At 39.9% G+C, this 26,527-nt stretch overlaps 1 protein-coding gene across 3 annotated transcripts in view; it reads left to right on the forward strand.

Moving 5' to 3' along the window:
* Window positions 1-26,527, forward strand: part of Smg1 (SMG1 nonsense mediated mRNA decay associated PI3K related kinase) — a 102,084-nt gene that overhangs the window by 64,297 nt on the left and 11,260 nt on the right. For all 3 annotated transcript variants that reach the window (XM_059268280.1, XM_059268273.1, XM_059268290.1), the window contains 24 exons: window positions 1,241-1,385; window positions 1,500-1,638; window positions 2,915-3,145; window positions 3,251-3,428; window positions 3,921-4,082; window positions 4,655-4,872; window positions 5,123-5,277; window positions 7,290-7,512; window positions 9,761-10,007; window positions 10,400-10,629; window positions 11,510-11,758; window positions 12,548-12,686; window positions 12,785-12,894; window positions 13,018-13,236; window positions 13,668-13,858; window positions 14,660-14,832; window positions 14,947-15,226; window positions 16,357-16,629; window positions 16,786-17,020; window positions 17,952-18,178; window positions 21,091-21,241; window positions 21,328-21,517; window positions 21,689-22,158; window positions 24,059-24,193. In XM_059268280.1, coding sequence (XP_059124263.1) covers window positions 1,241-1,385; window positions 1,500-1,638; window positions 2,915-3,145; window positions 3,251-3,428; window positions 3,921-4,082; window positions 4,655-4,872; window positions 5,123-5,277; window positions 7,290-7,512; window positions 9,761-10,007; window positions 10,400-10,629; window positions 11,510-11,758; window positions 12,548-12,686; window positions 12,785-12,894; window positions 13,018-13,236; window positions 13,668-13,858; window positions 14,660-14,832; window positions 14,947-15,226; window positions 16,357-16,629; window positions 16,786-17,020; window positions 17,952-18,178; window positions 21,091-21,241; window positions 21,328-21,517; window positions 21,689-22,158; window positions 24,059-24,193 — 4,970 coding nt within the window. The remainder of the gene's footprint in view (window positions 1-1,240; window positions 1,386-1,499; window positions 1,639-2,914; window positions 3,146-3,250; window positions 3,429-3,920; window positions 4,083-4,654; window positions 4,873-5,122; window positions 5,278-7,289; window positions 7,513-9,760; window positions 10,008-10,399; window positions 10,630-11,509; window positions 11,759-12,547; window positions 12,687-12,784; window positions 12,895-13,017; window positions 13,237-13,667; window positions 13,859-14,659; window positions 14,833-14,946; window positions 15,227-16,356; window positions 16,630-16,785; window positions 17,021-17,951; window positions 18,179-21,090; window positions 21,242-21,327; window positions 21,518-21,688; window positions 22,159-24,058; window positions 24,194-26,527) is intronic.

Consider the following 26,527-nt stretch of genomic DNA (forward strand, 5'->3'; position numbering starts at 1 on the left):
AAAAATGGATGGTTGATTAATCTAAACAAGATTTATTATTTTTATTTTTACTTCTTTCCTTGTTCTTTTTTGAGGAGGTGAAGGTGCTGGGCATGCTAGGCAGGTGTTACACTACTGAGCTACGGCGCCACTTTTCCTTTCCTCCCTCCTTTCATCCCTTCCTTCTTTCCCTCCTCTCTTCCTTCTCTCTCTCTTTCCTTCTTCCCTCCCACCCCCCTTCTTTCTTCTTTTCTTTCTTTGATAGAGTCTGGCTGGCCTAGAACTTGCTGTGTAAGTTCTAGGCTGGCCTCAGCCTCACAGAGATCTTCTTGTCTTTGCCCAACTTCTGAGATTAAAGGAATATGCCACCACACCCACCTGTTTCTTTTTTGAGATAGTATCTTCATTTCTATAGAACCTAACTGGCCTCACACTCAAAACTTTCCTTTTTTAGTGTTTTAAATGCTGAGTTATAGGCGGGTGGCACCATGTCCACTTGGGTGTGTGTATATACATATGTGTGTTTTGCTGGGTATAGACTCCTTGTCTAATGCATGCTATCCACTTGGGGTGTGTGTGTGTTTTGCTGAGTATAGACTCTATATGCATGCTATGCAAACTTTTTTTTTTTTTTTTTTTACTGACCTACATCCTAGTCAGTTCTGGAGAAAACTAATCTCTTAACTGATAAGGGGAGAATATACTTCCATTTTGTTATCCAGAAGCTTGGAGTTTAAATTACTTAAATTATATTTTGTTTGTTTGTTTATACTAGTTTTTTAAAAAAATAATTCTAGTGTATCTGTTAACCAGGTCTTTGGTATTCATAAGGGATAGGTCTTAAAACCATGGCATATGAACTCACTAAACAGGCAGTTTTCTCTCTATAAAATGGAAGTGAAGATCTCTGTCTGTCCTGTTGGTCTTTGGTGTGCTTATCACCTGTGCATTGTTTTTACCAAATACTTAAAATTATTCTAAAACAAGATGTAAGACATTCTACAGCATGTCTGACACTTAAGCTATTGCTAAAGATAGTGTTATTAAAGGCATCTCTGCAGATGCTAACATAAGCTGGTGCCTTTTAATATAGTCATGTTGCAGAAAAGTATCCAAATTTGGGCCATAACAAAGTATGTACTGTGGTAGTATTGGGCTTATTGCTTGCTTACAAATAATAAAGACTTAACAGGTCAATGAGAACATTGCTAAAAATTAAGAATGTAACACTGAACTCTTGTTATTTTTTTTGTCATGGCAGTACACATTGGAGTTGGAGAACCTGACTTCATTTTGGGACAGTTGTATCACCTGTCTTCAGTGCAGGCACCAGAAGTAGCCAAATCTTGGGCAGCATTGGCTAGTTGGGCTTATAGGTGGGGCAGAAAGGTGGTTGACAATGCCAGGTATGTATGTTTCAATGCGTGGTTGATATAACACACTGCAAAGTAGAGATATAAAATGCTGATTTGGGAGAGTTTTGGTACCTGAAATACTTGATGACTTGTTTATTTTTATAGTCAGGGAGAAGGTGTTCGTCTGTTGCCTAGAGAAAAATCTGAAGTTCAAAATCTGCTTCCAGATACTATAACTGAAGAAGAGAAAGAGAGAATATATGGTATTCTTGGACAAGCAGTATGTCGGCCAGCAGGAATTCAGGCAAGGAAAACATGATAGAGTGGTTTTGGGGGGAGTAGTGTCAAGATTCCTGTTGCAACTCAATTTTTTGAGGAAATTGGCTGCTTCCCCACCCCCAAGACAGGGTTTCTCTTTGTGGTCCTGACTGTCCTGGACCTCGCTCTATAGACCAAGGTGGCCTCAAACTCAGAGATCTGCCTGTCTCTGCTAGGATCAAAGGTGTGGGCCACCACTGCTGAGCTTGGTAATTGACTACTTTATTAAATAGTGAATGAAGTTTAGGCTGAGTTGCAAATAAAAATCTCTCGGTTTTAAGATGATGCATAATTGTCTTTTTCCTAAGATCATAATTTCTTGAAATCAAGTGATTTCTTTATGGTTTTGATAAAAATAGGTGAAGTTCATTTTGTGTAAATTAACTTTCTCTTAATTACTCTTCTGATCTGAAGTTAGGTTCTTGGGCTGGTGGTGTAGTCAGGGAAAAAGCACATTCTTAGTGTATGTGAGCGAGACTGTGTGTTTAATCACCAGAGCTCAGAAAATGTAAATCTCTTTACAAGATTACCTGGGAACTTGTAAAGTATGGCATTGTATGGGAGGTATTCCCCTCCCTCCCCCCGAGATTCTTATGCATGGGGTCTATGCATGTGTGTTTAACATCAATTAAATGACTTGAAGGTATGGGAGTCGGAAGAAACTAGGGCTTTACATGTGCTAGTAGGCAAGAATTCCAGTATTCTCTGCCCCTGGTGATTGTTGTAAATTAGCTAACATGGGAGGCAGTGGACTAGGTGAGCTGCACAGTGTTCCCCGCTCCTCAAAGTGTCCTGTAAGTTGTGTAGTTCTATAGCTGTCGAGTATGTAGATGCAGTATTCAAAGGTGTGGGTTTTATTTGCAAGGCTAAATTCGGCTGACTGAGTTCTGTTCTAGAAATGTACCCATGAGTATCTGTTAAAGCTATTGTGAGATATATTTACAATATTGTAAATAGTGAAGTGTTTGTTGTTCATGTTCTGTTCTGTTCTGTTTTTTCACATCATTTGAACAGATTATTTTTTCTACAGGCAGAATATTATATTGTAGTTTAGAATCATTTAAAATACAGAAAACACAGAAGTCTTTAATCTTTGCCTAAATGCTTATAATCTTATTGGCTGCATTAGTAAGCATATCATAAAAAGACACTTACTTAGGGATTTAGTGTATCACACGTGAGAAAAATGTTTCCATGTGGTAACTGATCGTGTATCTTTCTTCCTTTTCACCTGAAGTATTCTATGTCCACATTTTTTTTAGGATGAAGATATAACACTTCAGATAACAGAAAGTGAAGATAATGAGGAAGATGACATGGTTGATGTTATCTGGCGGCAGTTAATATCAAGCTGCCCATGGCTTTCTGAACTCGATGAAAATGCAACCGAAGGTGTTATTAAAGTGTGGAGGAAAGTTGTAGATAGAATCTTCAGCCTGTACAAACTATCTTGCAGCGCATATTTTACTTTCCTTAAGCTTAACGCTGGGCAAGTAGGTGGCACAGTCTTCTAAGGAAAATTATTTGGAATTTCTTTCCTTCAGACAAAAAGAGTAGTAACAGAAATGGTTTTCTTATTCCCTTAATTGTTCACTTAGATTCTGTTAGATGAAGATGATCCCAGGCTCCATTTAAGTCACAGAGCAGAGCAGAGCACTGATGATGTGATTGTGATGGCTACCCTGCGACTGCTCAGATTGCTGGTGAAGCATGCTGGTGAGCTCCGGCAATATCTGGAACATGGCTTGGAGACAACTCCTACTGCTCCATGGAGAGGTAATAGCCTAAATAAAATGCCCTCCTTAGTTAATCCGTTTCTGAGTGAGATTGAAATAGTTTCTCCGTGTTTTTTATTTGAAAATGTTAGAGAATAGCCATGCTAATTCATAGGATATCCTGGACTGTTTGATGTGTGATAAAAATCTCTCCTGAGAGAGGAGAGGTTAGAAGGCAGAAGCTTTTCATTATCAATATTCAGTTTTGGAGAGGGTGGTGAAATTAAGTGTAGAGGATTTAGTATAACCTTTATCACAGTTACTTAGTCTGCCTTCTTGGAGGCATATGCTGAGCATATCATTCAACGTTTTAATTGATCTGGGCCTCGATTACAGATTTGCAATTAAGAATGATTTCTTACGGCTCTTGCTTACCACAGGGAGAACTTTGGCATCCTTAAGATGTGTGCTGATGCTGACATACATCAGATTTTATCCTTTTGCATTCCCCAAATTCATAAGTTTTTAACCACTTCGTCTTCTTCTCCTGAAGGAATTATTCCACAGCTTTTCTCACGATTAAACCACCCTGAAGTGTATGTGCGCCAGAGTATTTGTAACCTCCTTTGCCGTGTGGCCCAAGATTCCCCACACCTCATACTGTATCCTGCAATAGTAGGAACCATATCACTTAGCAGTGAATCCCAGGCCTCAGGTATGCAACATTAAAATACATTCATTTATTTAGGACAGAGTCTTACTGTTTCACCCTCAGTGGCCTGGCACTCACCATGTAGAATAGGCTGGCATTACATTCACAGAGTGCTGGGGTTAAAGACATACACTCCCTTGCCCAGCTAAAATATTACTGCTTTATTTTACTGGTAAATTTTAAGTCTTTTTGTGGGTGATGTGTTCTCAAGTTGAGGGTGTGTAATTTCTTATTAATAATGGTTCTGACTTATTGAAGAAGCAATTACTGTATATCTATGTGTTTTGCATGTTATTGTTACTCCTTACAATATACCAGGAAGTTAGTATAGTACTGTTTAAGGTAAACATTAGACTTTGTTCTACACTCTTTCTGGGAAGGGCTTCTTGTTTGCTTACCATCTTCCTCTAGCTTTCCTCCATTAGTTTACAGTATTTATAAACATATGTGAAAAGCTCAGTTTGTAAAAGTGCAGAACACCATAATCTTTAGCTTCATGCACAGCACTGTGAAGTACATTACCTTTGTTTTCCATACCCAGTGTGTGCATGTATCCCTGTTGCATTCCACTGTAGGAAATAAGTTTTCCTCTGCAATCCCTACTTTACTTGGAAATATTCAAGGAGAAGAACTACTGGTTTCTGAATGTGAAGGAGGAAGTCCTCCTGCTTCTCAGGATAGCAACAAAGATGAACCTAAAAGTGGCTTAAATGAAGACCAGGCCATGATGCAGGATTGCTACAGCAAAATTGTAGATAAACTGTCCTCTGCCAACCCAACGATGGTTTTACAGGTACAAGAAAACTAACTTGTTTGTTTTAAGGTAGTATTCATTACAACCCCCTCCCCAAATCCTAAAGCTAATATCTCGGGGGAATCTTATCAGAACCAAAGCTTTAAGATTAATCAGAATTGGTCTCACTAATCTTTATTGATGTGCTGCTGATGAATTTTCTGTGAAATGACCATTACCCTTGTCTGATCTGATGCTGCCTTGTGACTGATGCTGCCTTGTGAGCCATGTGGATGTGTTGTGTCTCCAGGTCCAGATGCTTGTGGCAGAGCTACGTAGGGTCACTGTGCTCTGGGATGAGCTTTGGCTGGGAGTTTTGTTACAGCAGCACATGTACGTCCTGAGACGAATTCAGCAGTTGGAGGATGAGGTGAAGAGAGTCCAGAACAACAACACCTTGCGCAAGTATGTCTTCACTCCTTCACTGGGAAGATGGGACTGCTTCTTGTCTTTTAGATTCACTCTTATGTGTGTGTGAGTATTTGCCTGCAGATATGTATGCGTACCATGTGTGTGCCTGGTGCCCACCCAAGTCAGGAGAGAGCATTGGATCCCCTGGAACTAGAGTTAAGGATGGTTGTGAGCTGCCATGTGGGTGCTGGGAACTGAATCTGGATTCTCTGTAAGAGCAGCCAGTGCTCTTAACTGCTAAGCCATCTTTCCATTGCTCTCCCTACTTTTTTCTTTATAATGTGTTAATCAGTATAACAAAATTCATATTCTTAACCATTTTTAACTGTACAATTGAGTGGCATTAAAGTATGCTTTCACAATACTGTGCCTTCATCACCACTACCCTCTGCTAAAATCATTCCCAATCCCAGATATGCTCTGTACTCAGTAATAAACTTGCCCCCTCATTACCTCTAGTTCTTATTTCTTGCTCTATGAAATATCCTGCTTTAGATGTCTCATGGGTGGAATCAGAGTATTTGTCCTTTTTTAACTTTGATTTAGCACCGTATTTTCAAGGTTTACCTTGCTGCAGCATGGATCTGTTACATGGTTACTGAATAATACTGCATTGTATGGATGCTCCAGATTAGAACATTTTTATCATTTATGTATGTGTGTTAGAGGACAATTTATGGGAGTTGGGTTTTTCCTTTTACCAAGTGGGTCTTGGAGATCAAAGTTTGAGTTTTCAAGTTTAGCAGGAAATACCCTTATCGGCTGAGCCATTATGTTAGCCTTGTGAACCAGGTTTTACTGTTTGATTCATCTGTTAGTAGAGACTTGGGTTTGTTTTTAGCTGTGTGAACAAAGCTGCTGTGAACATTGATGTGCAGTATCTGGCTGAGTCCTTGCTTTGGATTATTTTGTATGTAATGCCGTGGATTTGCTGACCAGTGTGATTGGTTATCTTGTTAAGCCTAGGAGTCTTTTCCACAATGATTATGCCATTTTGTGTTCCAACTTTCATTGCATGAGGATTCTGGTTTTCACCTATCCTTGCCAACATTTAATTGTATGTGTGTATATATGATGCATGGTGTGTGTCCGCATGCAGCCATGGTTTTTCTGTAGAGGTCACAGGACAACCTTGGGTGTTAGGCCTCCTTTTAACCTTGAGGCAGAATCTCTACTCCCCCCCCCCCCCCCCCCCCCTTTGCTGTATGCATGAGGCTCCTTGACCCGTGAGCTTCTGGGGATTCTTCTTTCTCAACCTTTCATCTCCCCGTCAGGTGTTGTATAGCGCACCCACCACTTCATCAACTCTTCCATGACTTCTGAGGATTCTAATTCAGCTCCTTATGCTTGGGGGGGGGGCAGATATTTATCTACTGAGCCATTGACTCAGATAACACTTGGCAGTTTTCTGGGAGTTTTGTTCATGATCCTCATGGATATTAAGCAGTATCTCATTGTAATTTTGATTTATGATTCCCTTACTGACTAATAACGTGTAGCTTCTTTTTGTGTCTTAATTGATGAGTATGTATCTTTGCAAAATGTTGAATTAAGTTGTTTTATTGTTGAGATGGAGGATTTTTTAGAAAAACATTCTGGGAATTCCTTGGTGGATAGAAGATTTGCAAGCGTTTTTCATCACTTTGAATTCAGTTTAGTCTATATGGTGCCATATTGAAAGAATCACTGTTAAATCTAGGGTAAGGAGCCCTTTCCCTTATGCTTTGTATCAGGAGTTTGGTAGTCTTCACTTCTACATCTGGGTGTCTGGTCCATTTTGCATTGTTTTTGTTTATGGTTAAGAGTAGGGTCCAGATCCCATTCTCCAACACAATTGAAAAGCAAAGCTACCTCTTATTTACTAAATTTTTTCTTTTACAGTGTTACATAATAAGTTATTTGCCTGTTTTTTTATACTATTACTCAATACTTGATACATTTAAATTGTCTCATGTATATATAAAACTTTAATAATAACGTTTTTGAATGAAAATGTCTTTGGTTAGAGAAGAGAAAATTGCCATCATGCGAGAGAAGCACACAGCGTTGATGAAGCCTATTGTGTTTGCTTTGGAGCATGTTCGGAGCATCACTGCTGCCCCAGCAGAGACACCTCATGAAAAGTGGTTTCAGGATAACTATGGTGATGCCATTGACAATGCCCTTGAAAAACTAAAGACCCCGTCAAATCCTGCCAAGCCTGGAAGCAGCTGGATTCCATTTAAAGAGGTACAGAGTAGTTGTAAAAGTGCTGTTAATGTAGAAAGTTCTCTGTGAGACACAAACTGAAAACAGTTGTGCTCACCGTGGAACATGAGAAAAGGTTTTTTATAAGCCAGCTGAAGGTATCTTGTGATTGTTTGCTGATAAGGACAGTGGAGAAAATTATTTTACTCATTTGGAGAATTTGGAGACTGGAAGGCAGGAAGGGTGGCAAATACTACGCCTGCATATGCTAGGTATGTGCTATTATAAGTCTAGCTGTTTTGTATTCTCATAGGAGATTAGGAGATTGAATTTTTTTTGACTGTGGTTTTTAAGGGGAAAGGTAGGCATTTTTAATAGTTTTTAGGTTCAGCATCACTAATCTGAAATGCTCCAGAATCCAAAGCTTTTGGAGTAATGCTCAGATTTTTCAATTAGTGCGTTACAGTAAGAAAGATTAATGTCGATCGATACTCTAAAATCTGAAGAACTCTGAAGTCTGAAACACCCTGAGTGATAAAATGGATTTAATATTTATTTGACCTCTTTTGTAATCACTGTAATTTACTGATTGGAGTGATTTGTGGATTCAAGATATTTGAGAATCTTTGTTTTGCTCTCCTTAACTCTGTTTTCCCTTTCGTAGCAGTGGCACCATCAATCATGAAAGCCTCTTTGTGTCATACTTTTTCTTGTTTTTCCTTATTCCTCATTTCTCTGACACTTATCGTTTTAACTGGTTTCTTCGTTGAGTTTTACTACCATGAAAAACAAAAGACACAAATCTAAACAGGAACAAAAGTACATACAGCTTCAGTGAATGAAAACTGCTAACTCACTGGGCATGGTGGCATACTCCTTTAATGCCAGCATTTGGGAAGCAGAGGTAGATGGATATCTTGAGTCCGAGGCCAGCCTGCTCTATATAGTGAGTTCCAGGACACCTTTAGCGCTTCAGAGAAAACCTTTCTCAAAAACCAATAAAAAAAAAAAAAGAAAACTTGTATCTCTTGAGGAAATCTCCTATAGTACTAGACAAGAAAGTGAACACAGCCGGGCGGTGGTGGCGCATGCCTTTAATCCCAGCACTCAGGAGACAGAGGCAGGTGGATCTTTGTGAGTTTGAGGCCAGCCTGGTCTACAGAGCGAGATCCAGGAAAAGGCGCAAAGCTACACAGAGAAACCCTGTCTCTAAAAATCGGGAAAAAAAAAAAAATGAGCACAAACTGTGGTGTTTCTTAGATATGCCCAGCCTGTTTATTAGGGAGGACCAGATTAACGTGGTCCAAGTCCAATTTCTTTCTTGTTTTTGTTAATAAAGCTAAAAACCTAAAGGAGATACAATACCTTTAAAGTCGATGTATATGAAATAAGTCACTAAGAAAAAGTTTTTTTAAGATGGTAGTTTTTTGTGGCAGTGGCTATAAAAACCCAGGGACCCTTGTATGCTAGGTGAGTACTCTACATTCCCAAATCTTCAGACTTTCTATCCATGTTCCATGTTTGACTAAACTGGTCTATTCATGTGACAGTTTATCTGTTCTTGTCACTTGATTAAGGAGAGATTTTCCAGTTTCTTTAGTTTTGTAAACAAAACTTATTGACGATTGCTCTGAAAGTTTATACATTATTAGTTGTTGATCCAGATATTCATTAGCTGTAAACAGGGGTAGAGCTATATTTGATACTTTATTTCCTGGCGGTAGATCTGTGCATGATACAGTCATTGTTCCCTGTGGTTATTAGCAATGCTTCTCCTGGGTTTTTGCATATTTCAAGGGGTCAGAAGCTTTTAAACTGTTACTTCTGTTAAAGTGTCTGTTGTGCTCTGTTTAGTTTTGTACACCATCTTAGAAATTGGCTTCATGATTGAGCTGTATTTTTTTTTTTTATAACTTCATGTCAGTAATTTTGCAGATAGTATCCCAAGGCTGTATCTCCCTTTGTGCCATCGCAAGAACTGATTGATTTCTTCTGACATTGCTGAGGCATAACTCAGAGCATCATAGTGACCCTCTGTGGGACTTTCTTCCCATCTCTTCTAATTCTCTTGCTTTACTTGGCAGAAAAGGGGATGATGTCTTAAAGTAGTAATCACATACAACATATTAGCACAGTACTCCCTGCTTCAAGGGTGGTTCACATTCCTAGCATCAAATTGAACATAGGGACTAGAACAGCAGATATTTATGGGGTGTTTGGGTTTACCTTTATGCCAAATGAAATGTGTTATATCAGAATGCAGACTTGTTTTTCCACCTTATGAACATAGATAATGCTGAGTTTGCAACAGAGAGCGCAGAAACGTGCAAGCTACATCTTGCGTCTTGATGAGATCAGTCCTTGGTTGGCTGCCATGACTAACACTGAAATTGCACTTCCTGGCGAAGTTTCAGCCAGAGACACTGTGACAATTCACAGTGTGGGCGGAACCATCACCATCTTACCAACTAAAACCAAGCCCAAGAAACTCCTCTTTCTCGGCTCAGATGGGAAGAGCTATCCTTACCTTTTCAAAGGTAGAGTTAGAACTAATTCATGCTTTTAAGACAAATGTGATTGTTAATGGTGTGTGTGCCTGTGTATGTCCATGTGAGTTTGCATGCATATTAGGATAAGCCTTTTGTAGATGAAATTCTGTATTTCTTATGTCCTGTGTGATTTTGAATGACAGCTACATGTCACAATATTTCACCCTCTGCATCTTGCTTATGAACTTATATAAGCAGAGCAACTGAGTACACCTCAGTGTTAATAACTAATGCTAATAGCACTGAATAGAATTCAGTGTTCTTAGAATTGATGTTCTTAGGTCTCCCTTACTGTGTTAATTCCTAACTAAAAAACAGCAAGTGGTGCTTTCTAAGGCCTATTTGTTGCCCATCCTGGTAATTTGATTTTGTTTTTATAGGACTAGAGGATTTACATCTGGATGAGAGAATCATGCAGTTCTTATCTATTGTAAATACCATGTTTGCCACAATTAATCGGCAGGAAACACCCCGTTTCCATGCACGGCACTATTCTGTGACACCACTGGGAACAAGATCAGGGCTGATCCAGTGGGTGGATGGAGCCACACCATTGTTTGGTCTTTACAAACGATGGCAACAGCGGGAAGCTGCCTTACAAGCACAAAAGGTTGGGTAAAATTCAAGTTCATTTGTATTCTTAATGGACTATGTATGAACAAGTGTGTATTAGGGCATTCTCAGTGACTATGTGAAGTTAAGCATGTTTAAATGCTTATAATGGGTTAGCAAGTGGTGGTGGGACATACCTTACTAAACAGTGAAGTTTATTGCTCACATCTTAAATGCTCTAATGAGCTTTTAAATTACATTTGTAAATAGTAAAAAGCTTTGAAACACAAATTATTTTTAATATTTAAGTAAGAAAGTTTTAACATGGACTGATCACTACATGTGATTTTATCATTTGATTTAGACTAAGAGTTTTAATTTTTTTGACAAAGTACCTGGGCAGTTTATATGCCAAGCAGCGGAACTGAGTGGGGACCCAGGTTAGCCAAGGACACTGTGCAGGCACTTACTAAGAGCTGTTAGAGCTGGAACAGCCCCCCCCCCTCTCCCTCTCCCCTCTCTCTCCTCTCTCTCTTCTCTCTCTCTCCTCTCTCTCTTGTTCTCTCTTTTTGTAGTGCTTGAACATCTAATTCCATGGCTCCAAGAATGCTAAACCCTCCTGTACCTTTAGTCTGGGAAGTCAAGTTTTAAAAGTAAGCACAGGCCTGTAATACAGTTATTGAAGAATAAGCTACAGATAGGAACTAAAGGGGCTGTCTAAACTTTGGAACATGTTTCTTAATAGCTGTGTTTATTTCATATTGAATAAATCATCAGTGAAGACCAAAAATATGCACAGGTGGATTATGCCTTTAAAAATGATTTGTGTTATAAAAAATAAAGATTGGATTTTAAGTCAAACTTTTTAAAAATGCTTTATAATTTTTAATCTTTCCTGAAATAAAAATAATCTTTTCTTTAAAAAAATTTTTTTAAAGGCCCAAGATTCCTACCAAACTCCTCAGAACCCCAGCATTGTACCTCGTCCTAGTGAACTTTACTATAGTAAAATTGGCCCTGCTTTGAAAATAGTTGGCCTTAGTCTGGATGTGTCAAGGAGGGATTGGCCCCTGCATGTGATGAAGGCAGTGTTGGAGGAGTTAATGGAGGCCACACCCCCAAACCTCCTGGCCAAAGAGCTCTGGTCATCTTGCACCACTCCTGATGAGTGGTGGAGAGTCACACAGGTATGTGGCACTTGGGGTTAGGTGTCACCATTGGTACTCTGGCTTTGATCTGATCCTCTTTCTGGTCTTTTTCTTCCAGACTTTATAGTCGAGTCCTATAGTTGAGAGTTATAAAAGTTGACTGTGAGGGAAGGGTGGAAGGGATAGTAGATGAAAATAAAAAAGGTGAATACTGAAAGAGCTGAAGTTCTTTATTTTAAAAGAAATTGTGCTTGGGATGGACATGAACCCCAGCATTCAGGAGACAGAGGCAGGCAGATAATCTGTGTGTTCATAGTCAGCCTGGTCTACACAGAGAGTTCCAGAGCTACATAGTGAGACCCCGTCTTGGGAAAACAAAAACATCCCACAACATTCCTGGGGTTGGTGATGGGGTTTAGTGGCTAAGAGTATGTACTACTCTCAGGGGACCCAAGTTTGGTTCCCATTACCAATGTGAAGGGGTTCATAACTGCCTGTTACTCTGGCTCTGGGGGAGTCAATGCCTTTGTATGGCCTTCTCTGGACTGCACTAACATGCATTTCCACACACATAGACATAATTAAAAATTGTACTAAATCTTTAAACCCCCACCCCCACCCCCACCCCGACACACACACAAAAGTATGCCTCTCATAGTGTAGAGCCTGGGCAGCCATATGTGGCAGTCTTGAGGAGTGCTTTGTAGTTATTAATTTATTTTAGAACAAGGGAGTTGGATTATGGTGTTGTATTGCTTTTTAGATTCTCTAGTCCCTTTTGGAGGAAGATTGACCCATGATGTTTATCTGCTCCCTTCCCCTCTTTAGTCCTATGCAAGATCTACCGCTGTCATGTCTATGGTTGGCTACATAATTGGCCTTGGAGACAGACATCTGGATAATGTCCTCATAGATATGACAACTGGAGAAGTGGTTCACATAGATTACAATGTTTGCTTTGAAAAAGGTATGAAAAAATGGGCTTTTGCATTTATTTGAAGGTTAGATTTTTTTTTTTGTGTGTGTGTGTTTAAGGGCAAAAATGCAATGATTTATCTTTTCAAGGTAAAAGCCTTAGAGTTCCTGAGAAAGTGCCTTTTCGAATGACACAAAACATTGAAACAGCACTGGGTGTAACTGGAGTAGAAGGTGTTTTTAGGCTTTCCTGTGAGCAGGTATGCCTTTCCTCTTTTGCCCTGTAGTGTAACTGTTTAATGAGCAAAATCCATGGGATGAAGTCATAAAACATTTTCCTGTGGAAACTTGTGTTGAGTTTACTGGAAATACTTTAAAAACAGGTTCTCCACATCATGCGGCGAGGCCGAGAGACTCTGCTGACACTCTTGGAGGCTTTTGTGTATGACCCCCTGGTGGACTGGACAGCTGGTGGTGAAGCTGGGTTTGCAGGTGCTGTGTATGGTGGAGGTGGCCAGCAGGCTGAGAGCAAGCAGAGCAAGCGAGAGATGGAACGTGAGATTACCCGCAGCCTTTTTTCTTCCAGAGTCGCTGAGATTAAGGTGAAGCCCAGGGATGTAATATCACGGTCAGCTTTCTAACAGAGCAAATGTACATAAGGGTTGAGTGTTGTTAGGGCTTCTCTGTGTCATTTCTGTTAGGCTGTCTCCTATACTTACACTCTTTGGAGTTAGGGTAACATGTTTCACCAGCAAACACTGTTTCTAATTGAATAATTGAATAGCTTTCCTTCCCTTTCAGTAGTCACACATCTTAGGCTTATTTTTTGTGGCCTGTGAATCTGTCCACTTAGCTAGGTAAATGTGAATATATCAATTATTTTTGTAAAATGGAAGCATTGCCACAAACCCAGTTAGTTGGGATTTTAGGTAAAAACAAACACCCAGGTGTAGCAACCTTTGCAGTTTATTTAACGGGTGACACAGTAGAGCCTCTGACAGTTTACTGGTCCTGATCACAACCCTCTTTCCAGGTGAACTGGTTTAAGAATCGGGATGAGATGCTGGTTGTGCTTCCCAAGCTGGACAGCAGCTTAGATGAATATCTGAGCCTGCAGGAGCAGCTGACAGATGTTGAAAAACTGCAGGGCAAACTGCTGGAGGAAATAGAATTTCTAGAAGGAGCTGAAGGAGTAGACCATCCATCTCGTACTCTGCAACACAGGTTCAAAATAATAATTGATTTGTACTTCTCAATATAAGCTGCTAACTAAGAAATATTGTATTTGTAAACACTTGTGCAGTGGCAGTTATTTCATCTGCTTTCTTGAGCTTAACAAAAGCATACAGGAACTAGAGAGAGGGCTCAGCAGTTAAGAGCACTGACTGATCTTCTTACCAGTTCCCAACACCTCCCTGGTGTCTCACAAGTCTATAAATCCAGTTCCAAGTGATCCAGTTCTCTCCTTACTTCCTTGGGCTCTTGCTCATAAACTTCATACAGACATATGTGAAAATAATAAGTAAATAAATCTTTAAAAAGCATACAACTAGAGGGATCCAAGTGAATGAACCTCACATAGCAGGTACCCCCAATACTTGAATATTCAAGTCCCTAGCATCGCTAGAGGCACTCAGACTACAAAGATACAGCAATTTTCCTTTAGGGAATCTCAAACTCAGCATGTGTTAGAGTTTATTTAAAATGTTGTGAGCATAGTTGAGGAAATTGTAGGGTTGGAGCAAACCAGAAGAGGAAGGGGACATTTGAACAGGGTCCTTGAGAGTCAAATGGTGCTAGCCAGGTGGCGGGTGCACATGCCTTTAATCCCAGCACTTGGCAGGGACAGGCGGGTCTCTGTAAGTTCAAGGACAGCCTGGTCTCCAGGACAGCCAGGGCTACACAGAAAAACCCTGTCTCCCCCCCCCCCCCCCCATAACGTTAGTCCAAGTTTTCAAAAAGTCCAGTCTTTACTAGATAGGAGAAAGAGCTGCAAGTGACCTTGGGTTTTGGTTTCCTGATTAGGTATTCAGAGCATACTCAACTACAGACCCAGCAAAGAGCTGTTCAGGAAGCAATCCAGGTGAAGCTAAATGAGTTTGAACAATGGATAACACATTATCAGGCTGCATTCAATAATTTAGAAGCAACCCAGCTTGCAAGTTTGCTTCAGGAGATAAGCACACAAATGGACCTTGGTATGTGAGCATGTGGATTCTGTCATTATATGTTTGACAGGATGGGATTCTAATCTGTGCTGTCAATGACTACTGACTTGAAATGGTTTCTTTATGACTTTCTTTTACTGCAAGGTCCCCCAAGCTATGTACCAGCAACAGCCTTTCTACAGAATGCTGGCCAAGCCCACCTCATCAGCCAGTGTGAGCAGCTGGAAGGGGAAGTTGGCACTCTTCTGCAGCAGAGGCGTTCTGTGCTCCGTGGCTGTCTGGAACAGCTGCATCACTATGCAACCGTTGCTCTGCAATATCCAAAAGCCATATTTCAGAAACATCGAATTGAACAGTGGAAGGCCTGGATGGAAGAGCTAATCTGCAACACCACAGTAGAGCGTTGCCAAGAACTCTATAGGAAGTAAGTTGAAGGTGTCTCATTCTCTTCATTTCACACTGAGGGAAGCAGGGTTGTGCTGTAAGCTGCTGTCTTAGTTAGGGATTCTTTCTGTTGCTATGATAAAGACTAACCAAAATCAACTTGTGAGAGGAAGTAGTGTATTTTATTTGCAGCTTATAGTCCAACATGAAGGGAAGTGAGGGTAGGAATTCGAGGCAGTAAACTTGGAGTCAGGAACTGATGCAGAGACTGAAGGAAGACTGCTTACTGCTTTGCTTGCTCAGCCTGCTTTCTTACATAACCCATCTACCTGCCTATGGGTGGCATCATCCCTTTATAGACTGTGCTCTCCCACATTAATTAATTATTTATCAAGAAAATGCTCTACAGACTTACTTACAGGCAATATGGTGGAGGCATTTTTCTCAGTTCAGGTTGTTCTTCCCAAATATGTCTAGGTTTATATCAAGTAGACAAAAACTCAACCAGCACAGGTGAATTTTTTTTTTTTTTAAACGAAAAGGTTAAATAGATAGAATCTGAGTGAAGTTCCATGGTTTTTTTTTTTTTTTGTTTCCATTTTTTTAAAACCCTTTTCTTTGAGACAGTTTGTTGTATGTTAGCCTTCCAAGTAGCTGAGATTACAGGTTCACTCACTCACCCACCCACCCACCCACCCACCCACTCACTCACTCACTCACTCACACTCCGACATTTTGTTTTTTAAGAGGATGCTTATTGCAAGTTTGAGGTGTGCCTGGTCCATAAAGGCAGACTAACTCAAACTACTAAGGGCTTGGATGTGATTCAGTGTTATAAATATGGCATGCGCAAAGCTATGAGTTCCTTTGCCACAGTACTGCAGAGAGAGAGGGGGTATTAATGTGAGCTCATTCAGGGTTTCTCTTGCAAGGCACTGTTTCTCTTAATTAATATATACAAGTGTTTGCATGATTGTATCACTCAGTAAGCCATCTTACAAAATAGCTTATGTTCTTGAGAGTTTATCCGAAATGTAATTAGTGATTTCTAATTTTTGAGGATAGTATGCAATTTTCTTGTATATTTTGCAGTGTGAATGTTATTTACAAGTAGGGGAATATTAATATAAGCAAGCACCTGCTTTTTTTTATATATATATATATATATAGATACGAAATACAGTATGCTCCTCAGCCACCTCCAACAGTGTGTCAGTTTATCACTGCCACTGAAATGACCCTTCAGCGGTATGCAGCAGACATAAACAGCAGACTTATTAGACAAGTGGAACGCTTGAAACAAGAAGCTGTCACCGTGCCAGTTTGTGAAGATCAGTTGAAAGAAATTGAGCGTTGCATTAAAGTTTTCCTTCATGAGAATGGAGAAGAAGGATCTCTGAGTCTAGCAAGTGTTATTATTTCTGCCCTTTGTACTCTTACAAGGTAAGCTAGCATGCTTCATGTTAGATTGGTGTTTTGTTTTAATCCCAAACTTAAAATACTGTTTGTTTTGGCCTGTGTTAGAGTCACCTTCTTTCAGATTTTAACTCTTCTCTAGTCGACAACACTTGATCAAATTTGTTTTCATTTCCCACATAGGCGTAACCTTATGATGGAAGGTGCAGCCTCAAGTGCTGGGGAGCAGCTGGTTGATTTGACATCCCGGGATGGAGCCTGGTTCCTGGAGGAGCTGTGTAGTATGAGTGGAAATGTCACCTGTTTGGTGCAGTTATTGAAGCAGTGCCACCTGGTACCACAGGACTTGGATATTCCCAACCCAGTGGAAGCATCCGAGGCTGTTCATTTAGCCAACGGAGTATACACCTCTCTTCAGGTGAACATTTACAAGTTTTATAAGTTGGGTTGGGAACATAGTTCACTCGGTATAGTGCTTGCTTTGCATACATGGAACCCTGAATTTAATCCCCAGAACCACATAACCAAGAGTGGTGGCACATGCCTGTAACCCCAGTATTCAGGAAGTAGAGGCAGGACGACCGGAAAGTTACGATCATCCTCAGCTTTGAGACTAGGTCTTAAAATAACAACAACTTCAACAAACAACCCAGCAGCAAAACAGATCATCAGGAAAGGCAAGGCCATGAGTTTTCTAAGTTGAGGTTAGATATTAAACATTGTCTCACTTAGGTTCTTAATCCAGAAGAGCAATTTGACCGAATGTTGCTTAAGCAGTCATTTAAAATGTTGTTATGGCTACATGTGTGTGTATAAAGCAGGGGCTGAAATGAGGTTTATGGTTAATTCAACTGTTGAATGTTGCTTAAGCACCCATTTAAAATAAGGATCAGAATGTAGTTTTGTTTAAGATGGTATTTTTTGTTGTTGTTTTTGAGACAGGATGACATGCAGCTCTGACTGGCCTAGACCCCACTATGTACCCTATGCTGTCCTGGAACTCCTGCGTCTGCTTCCTAGTCCCAGGGGCTAGGATTAAAGATGTGTACCCCCACACCCAGCCTAACAGTTTTTTGTTTGTTTGTTTTTAATTTTGGAGGCAGGGGTCTCTTTTTGTAGTCCTGGCTAGTCTGGAACTTGCCATGTAATCTATCTCAGATTTATGGCAACCTCCAAGCTTGCTGCAATCCTCTGACTCTCCTTCCTGAGTGCTAAGATTACAGGTGTATGCCGCAATACCCTATATGAGTTGGTTTAATTTATGGGACTGCATTATCAAATTCATGACTTACCTAAAGTTAGGAGAAGCATTAAAATATATATATATATATATATTCTCCTCTTTATAGGAGTTAAATTCAAATTTCCGGCAAATCATATTTCCAGAAGCACTTCGATGTTTAATGAAGGGGGAGTGCACCTTAGAAAGTATGCTCCATGAGCTAGACAGTCTCATTGAGCAGACAACTGACGGAGTTCCGCTGCAGACTCTAGTTGAGTCACTTCAAGCCTACTTACGAAACACAGCCATGGGACTTGAAGAAGAAACTCATGCTCATTATATCGATGTTGCCAGGTAAGTGTGCTAGCCAGCTGGCAGATCAGAGGTGACACATGCCTGTAATATTAGGACTTTGGAGACTAAGCCAAGAACATGGCCAGTTTGAGCCATCCTGTCATCTAAAAAGAGAGGTGGTAGGAATTAAGAGGTAGCCAGGTAATGAGAGTCTGAGCTCTAACCTAATTACTTTGGCAAATCTGATTACTGACATATGCTCATGCCTTTAAAAAAAAAAGCAAGTCCATTACTTCATAATAATTATAGATTCATTAGAGATTGTCTGCAGTCCTGTGCAAGCTCATTTCTTGTCTGACCTTACTTGCGTGTATGAGTATAGCACAATAGCAGTGTTGTGAAATGGGCAGTGGGAAAGTCATGAAACATGCTTGTCTTTCTCTAGTAACACACATATCTATTTTAGTGCCTATGCCCTTTAGTAGCTTTATGCAGCTGTTGGCTGTACACATAACTACAATTGTTGCTATGGCTATATGTGTGCATAAAGTTTAGTGTGTGTGTTGAGTTTTATTTTTTTTACTGTCTGTATGTATGGTGGTGGGGAACTCACTTGCCATGGTGCACATGCGGAAGTCAGAGGGCAGATTTATAGAGTCAATTCTTTGCTTCTACCTTTACATGGGTTCTGGGAATCTAACTCAGGTTGTCGGGCTTGTATGACAAGTACTTTTACTCACTGAGCCCTCTCGCCAGCTCTCGGTGTGAGATTTTCTTAAGCCATGGAAGCATCTGAAGTGGACTTGGCTGATGAAATGGGTACCCCACTTCAGACAAACAGTTTTAATTTAGTTCATATTTATGTTTGGGAAATAAAACACTGTATTCTCTTTAATCCAGAAAAGCAGTTGGACTTTGGAACCTGTTAAGATTGCATAGCCCTCCAAGACTTACATTGTAACTGTGGCTGAGCCCTACACCCCCTTGTTAGTCTAGAGACTTGGGATCTTTTTCTTTGGCATTCTGATACTGAATTCATTGCAGAAAATACAACACGAGGGCAGGGAGGGGTCAGAAATACTGCCCACCTGATTTCCTTATTTGATTTCACTTCCTTAGGAGGGAGTGAAGGATTTGTTTCCACATGTGAGGTCATCTGCACCTGTGCATTCTGGTTACATTCTCTTCCTTGTTTTGTTTAGTTTTTGTTATGTATGCGGAGGGTACTCATGCTACTGTGCACATACAGAGGTCAGAGAACTACTTTGTGGAGTTGTATGTCTCTATCTTTATGAGAGTTCTGTGGATTAAACTCAAGTCATTAGGCTTGCATAATCTGATAGTAACTGCCTCTATCCATCAAGCCATTAAAAAAATAATTTACTTATTCTTATTTCATGTGCATTGGTGTTTTGCCTGCATGTATGTTTGTGTGAGGGGAGGGTGTTGGATCCATGGAACTGGAGTCACAGACAGTTGTGAACCACCATATGGGTCCTGGGAATTGAATCTGGGTCCTCTGGAAGAGTAGCCAGTGCTACTAACCGCTGAGCCATCTCTCCAGCCTCCATCAAACCATTTTAACAGCCTTCTCTTACTTAATTTGATGTCTTCCCCCACCACCACCACCACCACCACACACTCTTTTTTCTTAAATAATTCAGGAAACATAAAATATGAGCATACCTTTCATAAACCTTGTCATTCATTCAACAAAAGCATAGCAACAAATTCCTTCATATCAGTGCTGCATTCAGAAATCCTCTTCTTTTGCTGTTACTTTTTACCTGTAGCTGCGTAGACAAGTACCAGCTAAAAGTGGTTTCAACTATTCAAGTAATAGCAGTATCATCATTTCAAGCATGGTTAAAAAGTTGGCTTAAGTCTAAGAGCATCTATCTGGCTGCTCTTCCAGAGTCCTGAGTTCAATTCCCAGCAACCACATGGTGACTCACAACCATCTATAATGAGATCTGGCACCCTCTTCTGGCCTGCAGGCAAACATGCAGACAGAACACTATATATAATAAATAAATAAATCTTAAAAAAAAAAAAAAGTTGGCTTAAATCTGTGTACCTTTTACTGAATTTCAGACCTCACTTTGTTTGTTGTGTGTGTTGGTGTATGGATGCAGGTACATGTGCCCATGCCTGCACCTGTAGAGGCCAGAGGTTATTGGCAAGTGTCTTGCTGTATTGCTCTGCCTTTTTTTGTGTTTTGTTTTGTTTTTGTTTTTTGAAACAGGGTTTCTCTGTGTAGCTTTGCACCTTTCCTATAACTTGCTTTGTAGACCAGGCCGGCCTTGAACTCACAGAGATCTGCCTGGCTCTGCCTCCCGAGTGCTGGGATTAAAGGCATGCGCCACCACCGCCTGGCTCATCTCTGCCCTTTTTTTTAGGTTATAAGATTTACTAAGTCTGGAGCACACTGATTGACTCTACTTACCCCCTGTCTTGGCCTCCCGTTGCTGGGTTCATAGGCATGCAACACTATGCCTTGCTGTTTATGAAAGTTGTCATCTGACATACTCTAAATTACACAATTTTTTTTTAAAGTTTTGAAATGTGTATAATTCAAAACTACATACTCCAAGTGACAGGTACTCACATTACTGTCTAAAGTTGGTTCCAGTTACGTGGCTATAGCACCACAGCACATGACAGTTTCTACACTTTAGAATTAGGTTATTCTTGACAGTCTCATGTATTAATGTAGTAATTTTTAAAGTATCACTCAGTTTGCATAAAATTTAGATCATATAAGTAGTTAATTACACATTATTAAAACTGAGTTGAAATCAATTGATTTTATAATGGAATTGGTACTAAATATTATTTTCTCATAGCAGTTCCCATAATGCTAGTATGTTTCTATAAACAGCACAGTAGCTCTGAGACTTACAGGCTAGTGTGTTGCCCCAAACAAATTCTCCTTCGGATAAGGGTTTTAACACTCTTTTCTTTTTCTCTAGAATGCTGCATGCTCAGTATGGTGAATTAATCCAACCAAGAAATGGCTCAGTTGATGAAACACCAAAAATGTCAGCTGGCCAGATGCTTTTGGTAGCATTTGATGGCATGTTTGCCCAAGTTGAAACTGCTTTTGGCTTATTAGTTGAAAAGGTAAACATTAACTTTGTTTTATAAAGGGTGTAAGTATAGTAGTCATTTACAAAGGAAGTGAGCATTCCTTCTTTCCATTTGCATAGTTAAACAAGATGGAAATTCCTGTAGCTTGGAGGAAGATCGACATTATTCGGGAAGCCAGGAGTACCCAGGTCAATTTTTTTGATGATGACAATCACCGTCAGGTGCTAGAAGAGATTTTCTTTTTAAAAAGACTACAGACAATAAAGGAATTCTTCAGGCTCTGTGGTACCTTTTCTAAAACATTGTCAGGTAATATTAGCATACTGGATTAGGTTGTGTTCTTAGTACTCTAGGAGGGGTCATGAAGAAATTGGCTTATTTTAATTGTGAACATGTGAATTCTCAGTGCTTTAAATATGCAGTTTTATCTAATCTTACTGTTCAGGGCCTATTTTAAGATTTTTTTTTTTTTTTTTTAAGGATCAAGTTCACTTGAAGATCAAAATACTGTGAATGGACCTGTACAGATTGTCAATGTGAAAACCCTCTTTAGAAACTCTTGCTTTAGTGAAGACCAAATGGCCAAGCCTATCAAGGCCTTTACAGCTGACTTTGTAAGGCAACTCTTGATAGGACTTCCAAACCAAGCCCTCGGACTAACACTGTGTAGCTTTATCAGTGCCCTGGGTGTAGACATCATTGCTCAGGTGGAGGCAAAGGACTTTGGTGCTGAAAGCAAAGTTTCTGTAGATGATCTGTGTAAGAAAGCTGTAGAGCACAACATCCAAGTAGGGAAGTTTTCACAGTTGGTAATGAACAGGGCTACTGTGCTAGCTAGCTCATATGACACAGCCTGGAAGAAGCATGACCTGGTGCGCAGGCTGGAAACCAGCATTTCTTCCTGTAAAACAAGCCTGCAGCGGGTGCAACTGCACATTGCCATGTTCCAGGTGAGCAGTTTGCTGTTTAGTGTGGTTTTCCTTACATACAATTCATGTATGCCAATATAAAGAAAAAGATGTAAACTGCCTCAACTGTGCCAAAACTAAGTGTGAATACTTTCAGGGTTTTTTCTTTGTGTGTGTGTGTGTGTGTGTGTGTGTGTGTGTGTGTGTGTGTGTGTTTTCTTTGCAATTATTGTGTAAATTAACAGTGAGTATTGGTCATGAATATAATTTGTAACCGTTGTACTTATTCATGATGTAGGTTGGTCTGTGTACTGTATTACTGAATTTATAATTACATTTATCTTTAAATAGGTTTCACTGATGCTCTAAAAATACAATGCATAGCTTTGTATCTAAATAAATTCCTTTATTTTGGAAACTGCTTATAGAAGAAGCCATTTTGTCATGTTAGCACAGGCTTTGGTATAAAATAGATTTGGATTCCAAACAGACCTAGTTCTGTCTGACATCCTGCCTGTAGATTGAGGGTGGTATCCCTTATGGAGGATGACTTGTGAGGGTTAGGCAATGATCTGTGAAGATGGTATGTACACTGTGACTCAGGGATGGCTTTCTTATGGATTCTTTTCTAAATGTAGGTTTCGACATTGTCAGTAGCATCAAAAAAGTTAAAGGCATTGGAGAATGTCAGTTTTTGCAATCTGTTTTGGCATAAGCAGTGATTATTTTGTTTCACTTTGGTCAATGGAGCAGTGTCCTTCTATTGACGGTTTTATCATCACTAGCTATTTTCTTACTTCATAAGCTAGGAAAAGTAGTGTATTCAACCCTAATCATATTAGTTGTATATTAATAGTCCTGCTTCTCACACACTGTCTGTGGGTGTAGGGTGGGGGGTAATGCTTTATGATTTCTGAAAATGTTTTGTGCTTTGAAATAGCACACATTTTGGATTTTATTCCCATAAAAGTTATCAGTGTTGGGGCCGGGAATGTAACTCATTTGTAGTTGTCAATGCATGCACAAGGTCCAGCACTGTATTAACTGGACTTGGCGGTACACACTAGTTTGGGCAGGAGGATCAAATTTGGCAGGTTTGAGGCCAGCCTTAGCTATATGAGACCCTGTCTAAAATAATAGTAATAATAATTAATAAAAAACAAATGCCAAAAATTTTAAATTGACAGTTAATATTAAGGGAAACTTGTTAGAAATTCTTTCCATTTTTAAATCTAGGCACACTTTTAAGCTGTAAGCATAATGTATAACTATTGTATTATTTACTTTTTACTGGTGCTAGGAATCAAATCAATCCAAGGCCTTTCACATTATCTTAGGCACATCACTGAACTATACCCCGAGCTCCTGTATAAGTTGTAGCCCAAATGACCTTCAAAAACAGTAAAAAAGAAAAATGATTTGATAGTGTGTGGAGAGTTCTTTTTCTGTATAAATCTCCTTGCTAGACAATCCCACCAGACCCAAAACTAATTTCACTGCATCCTCTTATCTAGAGATTGACACACATATCACAAAGACAAGGTGTGTATTTTTGTTTTGTTTTGCTTTTAAATTGAGTAGCTCAAGCTGGCCTGGAACTTGTTATCCTCCTGTCTCAGTCTTGGCAAGTACTGGGATTACAGGTTTATGTCACTAGACCTGGAAAGGTCAGTTGTCTTTGGGGCATGCCTACCAAATGTAAGACTTATCAGATGTTTTAAGAATTCCTGTTTGAGTGCTGTGTATTAGTGGTCCCTGAAGTTTACCAGCCATCCTCCATGTCAGGGAAGTTTTCAGTTTGATGTGATACTTCTTTCCCCAACTCATTGTCCCTTTGTTGAAGCTCAATGTTCTGTCTCTCCCAGTCTTACCTATACTGCCCTTCCCTTATTTATCTGAAGTTTTGTCTTACTGGTGCTACATTCCTTTTTTCTTTGAATAGTGGCAGCATGAAGACCTCCTTATCAACAGACCACAAGCCATGTCAGTCACCCCGCCTCGCTCTGCAATCCTAACCAGCATGAAGAAGAAACTGCATGCCCTCAGTCAGATTGAGACTTCGATTGGGACTGTCCAGGTGTGTTTGGCTTCCTACTAGGACATTTGGATTTTCGAAGTAACTGACTAGTGACATTCATTATATCTGTGCCTGTCTTTGGCTTCTACGCCAAAGAAGTATAGTTCAATCCCTTTTCGCTTTCATTTTAATTTTTTAAATTTTGTTTTTATTAAAAATGAAGAGCTGTCCATAGAATATATTCTGATCACAGTTTTCTCTCCCTCATCTCCCTCCCAGTGCCTCTACCTCCCACCCTTATAACACCACCATATCTTCTTTATTTCTTAAGAAAACAAACAAGCAAATAATTTTTTTCCTTTCCTTTCTATTTTAGTCTAACTCTCCAAGACCAAGGACTTGTTTTTTGTTTTTTGTTTTTTTTCTTCGAGACAGGGTTTCTCTGTGTTGTTTTGGTGCCTGTCCTGGAACTCACTCTGTAGCTCTGTGGACCAGGCTGGCCTCAAACTCAAGATCCACCTGGCTCTGCCTCCCCAGTGCTGGGATTAAAGCTGTGGGCCACCACCACCTGGTGACCAAGGACTCTTACAGTAATGGTTTCACCTGGTTTACTATGAAGCTTGGTTTCTTTGTACTTCTGTCCTGTAGATAAAGGATTCAATATGTTCAAGGCAGCAGAACATGTTTCTAAATGATTATTATTGGTTGTATACTTCCAGCTCTATGTTGAAAGCTAAATATTTAGTTAATTTTTTTAAAAACAAAACTGGTCTTGAAGATGTATGTGTGTGTGTATCCTTCATAACTCAGGTAATACTTAGTGACATTCTTTTCTGATTATATAATTTAAGAGTATAATATGAAATTCAATACTCATGAGGTACTTTAAATTTGTTTTGTTTTGTTTGAGACAGGGTTTCTCGGTGTAGTTTTGGTGCCTATCCTGGATCTTGCTCTGTAGACCAGGCTGGCCTTGAACTCACAGAGATCCTCCTGGCTCTGCCTCCCAGTGCTGGGATTAAAGGTGTGCACCACCACTGCCTGGCTTGCTTGTTTTTTTTGAGACAGGGTGTCTCTGTGTAACCCTGGCTGTCCTGGAACTCTATGTAGACCAGGCTGGCCTTGAACTTGAACCCGCTGGCCTTTGCCTCACTAAGTACTGGGATTAGAGGTGTGTGCCAGCACTGGCTGTATTTTAGAATTTTGAAGTGAAACTTTTTTGATCTTAGTTCTTTGAAATTGGCCAGCAGTCTGCCAATTGAGCTATGTCCCTAACCATTTTCCTTTTTTTTTCCCCTTAATTTTTAAACTAACTTATTTATTTTTCTTGTGGTAAGAGTTGAACATAGGGTCTCATGCTTGCTGGGCAACTGATCTATCTCTCAGCTTCATACATCTCCAGCAATGTTTGGATCTTCCTCCACTCCCCCCCCCAACCCCCCACCCCCACCCCCATTTTGGCATAGAGGAGATAGGTTTTTACCCTGTATCTCAGGCTGTCCTGGAACTAGCCGTTGGCATTCCCAGTGCTGGGATTACAGATGTGCCACCATCATGCTGAGTCTGTATTTAACTTTTTAAAAAACTGCTCTTAAAAAAAAAAAATAATAACAATCACAAACACTGCAAAACAAAACAAAAAAAAAAACAAACAAAAAATAAACAGGGCTGGAGAGATGGCTCAGGGGTTAAGAGCACTGGCTCTTCTTCCAGAGGAACTTCTTCCAGAGTTCAATTCCTGGCACCCACATGGCAGCTCACACCTGTCTGTAACTCCAGTTTCAGGGGACCCCCACACCCATGGCAGAAACACAAATGCACATAAGAATAAAATATATTTTTTAAAAAAATATAAAAAAAACCCAAAGAACATGAAAGTGGTATAGATTTTAAGAAAGTAAATTAGGGCTGGAGAGATGGCTCAGAGGTTAAGAGCACTGCTTGTTCTGACAAAGGTCCTGAGTTCAATTCCCAGCAACCACATGGTGGCTCACAACCATCTGTAATGAGATCTGGTGCCCTCTTCTGGCCGGCAGGGATATGTGCAGACAGAACACTGTATACATAATAAATAAATAAATCTTAAAAAGAAAGAAAGAAAGAAAATTAAAAATCATTCTTTTCTTCCCTAGGCATCTTTGGCATTTAAATACTCAAATAAAATCGAAATGAGCAGGCTAGAGAGATGGCTCAGGGGTTGAGAGCACCAACTGCTCTTCCAGAGGACCTGGGTTCAATTCCTAGCATCCACATGCAGCTCACAACTGTCTGTAACTCCAAGATCTGACAATCACACAGACAGGCGTACATGCAGACAAAACACCAGTGCACATAAAATAAAAATAAATTTAAAAAATCAAGATGAACTCCAAAACAAAGATGTTTGAGATATTT

This window comes from Peromyscus eremicus, chromosome 1 (assembly GCF_949786415.1).
Source record: "Peromyscus eremicus chromosome 1, PerEre_H2_v1, whole genome shotgun sequence".
Lineage (NCBI taxonomy): Eukaryota > Metazoa > Chordata > Mammalia > Rodentia > Cricetidae > Peromyscus > Peromyscus eremicus.